Source organism: Lactuca sativa, chromosome 2, assembly GCF_002870075.4.
Source record: "Lactuca sativa cultivar Salinas chromosome 2, Lsat_Salinas_v11, whole genome shotgun sequence".
Taxonomy (NCBI): domain Eukaryota; kingdom Viridiplantae; phylum Streptophyta; class Magnoliopsida; order Asterales; family Asteraceae; genus Lactuca; species Lactuca sativa.
The window spans coordinates 132,354,228-132,363,057 of NC_056624.2; the positions used below are offsets into that span (position 1 = coordinate 132,354,228).

The 8,830-nt window shown below is 32.3% G+C and overlaps 3 protein-coding genes across 3 annotated transcripts; all 3 read left to right on the forward strand.

The window, feature by feature from the left end:
* Positions 1-1,210: 1,210 nt before the first annotated feature.
* On the forward strand, positions 1,211-2,195 carry LOC111912156 (NDR1/HIN1-like protein 3). The gene has a single exon (XM_023907885.3). The coding sequence runs from the start codon at positions 1,251-1,253 to the stop codon at positions 1,962-1,964; it is 714 nt and encodes a 237-aa protein (XP_023763653.1). The 5' UTR covers positions 1,211-1,250; the 3' UTR covers positions 1,965-2,195.
* A 2,520-nt stretch (positions 2,196-4,715) lies between these two features.
* Positions 4,716-6,553, forward strand: LOC111912136 (uncharacterized). The gene is made up of 3 exons (XM_023907871.1): positions 4,716-4,724; positions 5,225-5,793; positions 6,259-6,553. The coding sequence occupies exons 1-3, from the start codon at positions 4,716-4,718 to the stop codon at positions 6,551-6,553; spliced, it is 873 nt and encodes a 290-aa protein (XP_023763639.1).
* A 48-nt stretch (positions 6,554-6,601) lies between these two features.
* On the forward strand, positions 6,602-7,408 carry LOC111912137 (uncharacterized). The gene has a single exon (XM_023907872.1). The coding sequence runs from the start codon at positions 6,602-6,604 to the stop codon at positions 7,406-7,408; it is 807 nt and encodes a 268-aa protein (XP_023763640.1).
* Positions 7,409-8,830: the final 1,422 nt, after the last annotated feature.

An 8,830-nucleotide genomic window follows, 5' to 3' on the forward strand; every position in this document is an offset into this window, starting at 1 on the left:
ACCACATGGTCCATTTTTTTGTAGTTTTGTCGATTTTTTATGATTGTGCGTAGAATTAAATGTTAAGAACTTTGGTTTTTGGGCAAAAAAAAAACAAAGTGGTTAAAAAAAGCTCAACCAATAAGAGGCTAACACTTGCGTTGATAATTAGGTAGAGTGGGCTAACACTTGGGTTGAAAATCCATATATTTTTTTCCATTTTAACCTCCAAACATTTAACCATAGACAAAAATTGTCAAAATCTTACAAATAATTACCAAAACATCATATCATTTCACGAGATTTTGACAATAAATAAATTTAAATCTTTATTTTTTATATTTTTTAAATTTTACAACAAAGAATTATCCTCTAATAAATAAAATAACTTGTGATACATGTCATTTTTCTAGAGCATTCAAAAATTATCATTCATTTTATGACACGTGACAACCTCATATAGCCAATGAATGATCACTTCGATCCAGATTTCAAACATGCCCAAAGCATTCGACTTGGGTTGTTGTTCGTCCACGATGTTAAAATTATAGTGTCTCGACCACAGAAGCAACCGACCATCGTCGTCTTTTTGTGTTCTTGGAAAGAAAATTTTTCTTAACAGACAGAGAAAAAAGAGAGTATGATAGGGTATATACTTTAGATAAGCGAAATGAAACCAAAATCATTAATGGACGATTTTACCCTTGCATGTTCTGCACGTGAGGGGGTTTTAACGACAATTTATCGACACAGTCTGTCAGAGAGGCATTTTATGTAATATTGATAAAACACAAGGACCGATTTACTTCATTTTCTTGAAGTTGAACTATATGTGCCTATTTTGCCATACTAAAGGGACCATTTATGTAATTTTTCAAAACTAAACAACAAAACACCAAAATCAATTTTGCAGCTTAGTACAAATTATTATTTGCTCTAACAATCATCATACACAAACACTTATACATTGAGTAAGGGGTGATCGACGATCCTAGATTTGCCTTAAAAAACAACCTCATAAACTTTTGTAGTTTATATATTGGTTTTAAGAAATTATTTAAAAAAAAAAAAAAAAAAGACACAGTCAAAGGAAATGGAAGTTTTCAAGGAAGGTGATGTTAAAACAAACCTAATTACGTAACTCAAACCAAATAGTCGCCGGTGACACTAGGCCGTGTTTTTACTCAACGCGTCATTAAAGAAACCCCATGCTATATAAATACCTTTTACTCCTTCCATTCTTCACAATCAACTCACTCTGCAACTCAATCATGTCCTCTGATTCTCACCTCAACGGAGCTTACTACGGCCCATCAATCCCACCTCCCTCCAAAAAATCCCGATCCTACAACCGCCATGGCCGCGGCGGCGGAAGCTGCAACCCCTTCTCATGGTGCTGCAGTTGTCTCTGCGGTTGCATCTTCAACCTCATCTTCCAAATCCTCATCACCATCCTCGTCCTCCTCGGGATCGCCGTCCTCGTCTTCTGGTTAATCTTCCGCCCCAACGCCCCGAAGTTCCATGTCAACGACGCTACTCTCACCCAGTTCACCCTTTCCTCCGATAACAACACTCTCTACTACAACCTCGCTGTGAATATGACGTTCCGGAACCCTAATAAACGGATTGGAATTTACTACGACAAAATCGAAGCCAACGCTGAGTATTATGATAAGAGGTTTGCTTCCAGGAATTTAGATGGGTTTTATTTGGGGCATAAAAGGGAGAATAACGTTAACACGGAGTTCGTCGGAGAACAAGTGGTGGTGCTCGGAAATGGTGATCGATCTAAATATGATAGGGAGAGAAACGATGGGGTGTACAACATCGATTTGAAGTTGAGGCTTCGGTTGAGGTTGAAAGTTGGGTGGGCGAAACCCAAATTCAAACCGAAGTTCGAATGCGAGTTGAAGATTCCGGTGACCTCCGGCGGTGTGGTTTCTTCTACGGGATTTCAAAGGACGAAGTGTGATTTCGATTGGTAGATCATCATCATCATCCCCATTGATGTTTCTTCGATTGGGTGTTTTGTTCTTCTGATTCATCGAGTATACTCTGATTATGCATTTTTTTTGAATTTTTCGGGATTATTGGTTCATTTTAGATCCTACAGTTCATGATTATGGATTATTATTATTATTATTGTTATTTATATTTTATGTATATTCATTAGCTCTTATTGTTTATAAATAAAGAGATTTTTATTTATTGTGAAATTTGATATATATTTATTATTAAGGTTGTTGCGTTGTCTTAAATTGGAATACCTACTTCGATTATTAAATAACCAACTGTAGAACATTATAGATATTTTATGTAAACAAATATTTTTTTTGTTATTTTAGTGATAAAGAAGCTAAGAGTTGATATTTTAAAATATTTGGAGTTTGGTTAAAGTTATATAACTTTTGACTTATTGTTTATTACAATAAGGTATTATGTACACTTGATGAGCTTCCAACGGTTGAAAATTTCAAATTCGAATTATTCAAAGTGGTTGACTCCAAATATATATTTACGAATAAATTTATATTAACTTTACATATATTTTATATGGAAAATAATGACTTTTTCCTGTAGGTATTTATTTATTTTTCTTTGACCTTTGAAATGATCTTGAAGTTTTATATTTAATTAATAATTTGAAATATATTTCATATTTCTTCCTAAGTTAAAATAATTGATTTAAACCAATTGTAATGATAATTTTGTATAAAAATCTATTGATTCTATTAATAAATGTCTAATAAGTTATAGGGATGAAATTGTGTAAATATGATATTTGAATAAATTAATAATTTCGGAATTAAAACTATTGAAATTTGAAAATGACTTTTATAGGGAAAAAAGATCCTTCAAAGTTCAAATTTAAACGAAACGCAACATTTTTCCACTGAAAAATTTCAAATATGAAAAATGATTAAAGTTGAAATGGATACTCCAAATTTGGAAAAAGTAATGCCTTAGAAAAACAACCTGAGATTATCTTATGTTGTTTTTGAATAAAAGAGTTGAACAAATGAGTTGTCCTTTCCCCATTGAAAGTGCGGCTCCTTTGGGAGTTTTGCTTGCCGGCATTTTCAAACTTTCCTTTGTATATCTTCAAATTAATTGACATCTGTTTTGACATGTAATCCATTAAAATATATCAAATTTATGGACAAAACTTAGTGATTCCTTCATTTGGATCTAAGCATACAACAAATGTAGTCTCTTGCAAATCAAAATCCTTGTTAAGAAATTATATATAGGGCATATCTGTTGATTTTTAAAGTTCCTGTATATAAAATAAAAATGAGCCCTTAAATTTATATATATAAGCAAAATTTATTAATCAAAACTAAAGTGGGTGAGGGTGAGATAAAAAAAAAAGGAAAAAAAAATGGAAACTAGTTTTTTTTTAAAAATTGAACTTAGGATTGCCAAGAATTGAACCTTGATCTCTTACAAGAAAAAGGAGTAAGGCCAACGTTATTGGCCGTTATAGGAATGAAAGTGTGTCTAAAATCGGGTCGGTTTATCAGGATTCGGAAATTGACGGATTATAAGAATCGAAAACCGGACCGGTATACAGTAACCGGTTCCGGTTCGGTTGTGGGTATCAACTCGAGTATAGTGGGTATGTAATTGTTTGGAACCGGAAATTAATAATTGGAACCGCCTTCGTGTATTAGTTCCAGAGACCCGTAAGTGACTCGATACACATGAAAATAAGGTGTTTCTGGAGTTTATAATTATTGTCAAACAGTATACTACAATTAAAAAAAAACAGCCCGAACAGAATTATAACGAAGTTGATATAACAGTTTAAAGCTAACTAAAAATTTAACAACAATGTTGTAACAAAAAAAAAAAACAGAACTGATATCTCATTTTTAGAGGAATATAAGTGACTCAATACACATACAAATAAGGTGTTTCTAAAATCTATAACTATTGCCTAATAACAATTAAAAAAAATCAACATGAACGGACTCATAATGAAGCAGATATGATAGCTTAAAGCTACGTAAAAACTCAGCAACAATGTAGAAAATAAAGAAAAAAATAAAAAGAAATTATGGAATAAAATAAGAAAATTTTTAGAACTGAATCAATATGCGTATTTTTTGATAACCCTTCAATTTTCGGTTCCTTGACCCCCTAAACCGGTCCCGGTTCATTAAACCCGATTCCGATTTTTTTACAAATCCAGTTCTATAACTCAGGAATACCCAGACCCGTTGGACCAGACTGAACTACAAGTTATATATATATATATATATATATATATATATATATATATATATATATATATATATATATATTACAACTTATATAACATATTAAATATATAATTGGACTAAAAGCAGGGGAGGATCTACGTTGTTGCACGGGGTAGCCCATGTGACCCCTCAAATTTCATCTAGAAGTACATATATTTCGTTAAAAAAATTATATTACGGTGCTATCCCAGTAAAAAATAAGGGCTACGTTATATTATAAATCTAAAATATTTAAAGTCCAAATTTAATAGTCAATTCTTTTAAAATAGCCTAAAATATATAAGCCCAATCATTTAATGATAAAAAATAACCCAATCCAAATCTTGTACCCATTTATTTAAAAAAAAAAAAAAAAAATTGACATGCAAAACAAAACATAAGTCTTGATCGAGCCTTCTGCTGCCTTCTCCTTACTGCCCAACCATTATCGTCATTCCCAATCGTTGTAATAGTAGTCTCTATCGGCAAACAATGAAGCAAGTAAGCATATTTACTTTATCAATTGTCCATGTTTCTTGTTAATTAATTAATTCAATTTGGCATTTTGGCTTTACTATATCAATTATTGTATTTTATTGTTTATCTTTAATTATGATAGGACTCGTTCATAGGTCATAGGCTCATAGCCACATAGGAATTAAGTCATCAAGACACACGACAACTAATACATATACATTACGATATCACATATATATAATGTTTTTATATTGTGTCTCACAAACCTTTTTTTGGAGGTGAATCAAACTAAAAATAAAAGAACTAAAATATACTAAATTTCTTATATTTTTATTCTTTATTAGTCATCATATTTATCAGAGATTTTGGCATTATATTGATTGTTGAAACTTGAAAAAATAAAAATTAATGAATAGCGATTATGTTTGTTTAATTAGGAATTTAGGGTTAATACTTGATCAGTTAGTGCTTATTTGCGTTTGAAACTTGAAATCAACATTATAGTTGAAATATTTTGATTGTAGGGTTCTATTAATAATTTTTTCAAAAGACAATTATATGACAATGGTGAAGGAACTTCTAAAAGAAATAAGTATAATGAAAGTTCACAAGTTCCACAACCTTATGAACCTAGTCAAAAACCAAAAGTTCGACAAGAACCACAACCTAATGAACCTACTCAAAGACCACGAGCTCCACAAGGACCACAACCTAATGAACCTAGTCAAATACCACAAGTTCCAAAAACTTTTGATTTGAATGATCTTCCTTCGGACCCGGGGGATAGGCCAAAAATTACATCTTATCATCCTAATCAAAGAGATGAAATAAGGAGGACATATTTGACTAAAGGACCTTGTCAACCGAAGGGGCATACTTTTGAATCAAAGTTAGTTGGTAAGAAGCTAAGACGTTTTGTTGTTGAATGGTTTGTTGAATTTCCATGGTTAGAGTATAGCATTAAGAAGTACAAGGCATATTGTTTGTGTTGCTACTTGTTTGGAGACATGGTAGGGAACAAGGTGGAAAAGATGCATTTACAACCGATAACTTTGACACTTGGAGTAAAAAACATCATTCCGGAAACATATTGGTAATATTCAAAGTTATCACCAAAAGGCACAAGAAAAGTGTGATTTGCTATTGAGAAAAAACCAATCTATTAGTGAAGCCCTTCATAAGAAAATGGAAATTAAGAAAAGTAATTATGAAATTCGATTACCTGCTACAATCCGTACTTGTAGATTTTTATTGAAAAATACATTGCCATTTCGTGGTCATGATGAGTCGGAACATTCTAAAAATAGAGGACTTTTCATTGAAATCTTATCTTTGATTTGAGAAGATAATAAGAGGAGTTTTAATCTCACTTTAGAAAATGCTCCAAAAAAATGAAAAGTTGACTTCTCCGACGATTCAAAAAGATATTGTCAATTGCTTTTCAAAAGAGATAATCAAGTCTATTATTGTTGTTGTTGTTGTTATTATTATTATTATTATTATATATGTTTTATGTCTTATATCTTTTATTAATTGTTTGAAATAAATAAGTGAGGAGGCAAGGTTATGAAGGAGCAAGTAATATGAGTGGTGCATTCAATGGATTGAAATCATTGATATTAAAAGAAAATAATTCTGCACATTATATACATTGTTTTGTGGCGGTAGCAAAGAAACACGATGATGTTGAAGAATTCTTTGAACAATTAGCTTTGGTGGTTACTGTGGTTTGTGGTTCTTGTAAGAGAAAATATATGATACTGGAGATGCAAAAAGAAAAAGTTGAAGCCGAAATTTCTATTGGTGAAATTGAAACTGGAAGAGGATTGAATCAAGAGATTTCTCTTGCTTGAGCTGGAGATACCTGATGGGGTTCACATTATCGAACAATTGTAAGCTTGATGAATTTGTTTGCTGAAGTTGTTGAGGTACTTAATTATGTCAAAGATGAGGGGTCTAGTTTATCTAACCGTAATCAAGCAAAGGGTATTTGGTCATATTTCAAGACACTTGATTTCGTGTTTCTTTTACACTTGATGTTGGAAATTCTAGGCCTCACAGATACCTTGTCAAAGCATCTTCAAAAAAAAGATCAAGATATTTTGGAAGCGGCTTCATTAGTAAAAGGGACAACAAAAGCACTAATAGTTTTTAGAAAAGATGGGTTTCCGCAAATTTGGAAGAAGGTATGTGCTTTTCGTGAAAAACATAGTATTGGAATTGTGGACATGTCGGAATATTATGGTACCCCACGAAAGCGTAGGACCAATACGACTAATCAACATCATTTTGAAGTTGTGACTTTTAACATGGTTTTAGATATGCAAATTCAAGAATTTGGGGATCGATTTAGTGAAGTTAGCACGAAGCTGATAGAGAACATGGCGACTTTGAGTCCTTGTGACTCATTTTATAGTTTTGATAAATCAAAGTTGTTGAAGCTAAGCGAGATATACAAAAATGATTTTGACGATTCAGAAAGAGTGCATCTTAATGGACAACTTGATATCTATTATCACTCTTTGCTCCATGATGAGAAATTTGTCAACTTGAAGGGAATTGCAGACCTCTCTCGTTTATTAGTGGAAACAGGGAAACACTTATCTTTTCCTTTGGTTTATAGATTATTAAAACTAACTTTGGTTTTGCCTGTCGCAACCGCAACCGTTGAACGATGTTTTTTCTGCAATGAAGTTGTTGAAGACTAATTTGCATAATAAAACAGGTGATGATTTTATGAATGGTGCTTTGATTTGTAGTGTAGAAAAGAAAGCACTTGAGAATAGCCCTGTCAAAAATATCCGTTACCCGAATTACCCACCCGATTTTTTCGGGTAACGGGTAAATCGGGTATCGAGTTAATTTTTTTCGGGTAAGTGGTTAACCCGAATTTTTTTCGGGTCGGGTAACGGGTAAGTTGTTTGGGTTTCCGGTATACCCGATTACCCGAAATATATATAAGAAATAATGTCCCTTTATGAGTTTATCTAACCCTTCCAATTCCTAAATCCCAATTTCCCTCGTTGAGGCTCGTTCTACTTTCCGCACGTCAAAAAACCCTCGTACCTCGTCCGCTCTTCGTTGGTATTCGTCACCAATGGATGACTATATTGAAGTAGAAGATGAGATAATTGAAGTTGACAACCCAATCAATGATCAAGTTCCACAAGAAAAATAGAAAAAAAAAATAAAGAATTCAACCCAAGATCGAAAGTTTGGAAAGAATACTTGATATCTCAAATATTATTGAGTAAAAAATCTCAATGTTCAAAGTTTAAAATGACATACTTATTTCATTACATTTATTTTTAGGTGCCATTAAAAAATAAAAAAAAAATTAAAAATAGGGTAATACCCGAATTACCCTTACCCGACCCATTACCCGAATTACCTATACCCGAATTACCCGAATTTAATTTGGGTAAGGTAACGGGTACATTTTTTTATATGAAAAACCCGAATTACCCGAAACCCGAAAATTTTACCCGATTAACACCCCTACTTGAGAATGTAAAAACTGGAAATATAATTACTCGTTTTCGGAAAATGAAAGAGCGAAGAGGTGAACTTTAAAATGTAACTTTGACACTTTTTTATGTATAATGAAATGAAAGTTATTTTTTTTTTCTTATTGTATATTACGCAAATTTTTTTGGTGCTACCCCTTTAGTTTGATATTGGCTCTGCCGCTGACTAAAAGGGTTTTAGCTTTTAAAAGAAATGCACATAACTTATATAAAGAGTGTAAATATTTTATAAATCTTCTTTCTTTTTATAAGTAAAATTGTGGGTTTGAAAGGAGGGACAAGACTTATCATTTTATAAAGCTAGTAGTGCTTTTATCTTTAGCATGACTATAAAAGTTATAAGACTCAAAGGATATTGTGATAAAGAGATTACGGTCTTTCACTCTTGTTCTTTTTTTTTCCTTAATCAAAACCGCCAATACTCTTCGTTCCTACCCTTTTTCTCTCTTAAATGGTTCGAACAAAGTAGAAGATTTGATACTTTCAACTCTCTTTTAAGACAAAAGTTGCTTTTTTAAGGCTTGTGAGATTTATGTTGCAAGCTATGGACTAGCATCCAAGGTGTTGCACCTTGTTGGTTGACTTCTCTAGAGGAATTTTTTT

Bases quoted from the DNA above. Each gene is read 5' to 3' on its own strand.
- LOC111912156 (XM_023907885.3), top strand. From the start codon at position 1,251: ATGTCCTCTGATTCTCACCTCAACGGAGCTTACTACGGCCCATCAATC.
- LOC111912136 (XM_023907871.1), top strand. The intron at 5,794-6,258 runs GTAATATTCAAA...ATAAGTGAGGAG, and splicing joins ATCATTCCGGAAACATATTG to GCAAGGTTATGAAGGAGCAA.
- LOC111912137 (XM_023907872.1), top strand. From the start codon at position 6,602: ATGAATTTGTTTGCTGAAGTTGTTGAGGTACTTAATTATGTCAAAGAT.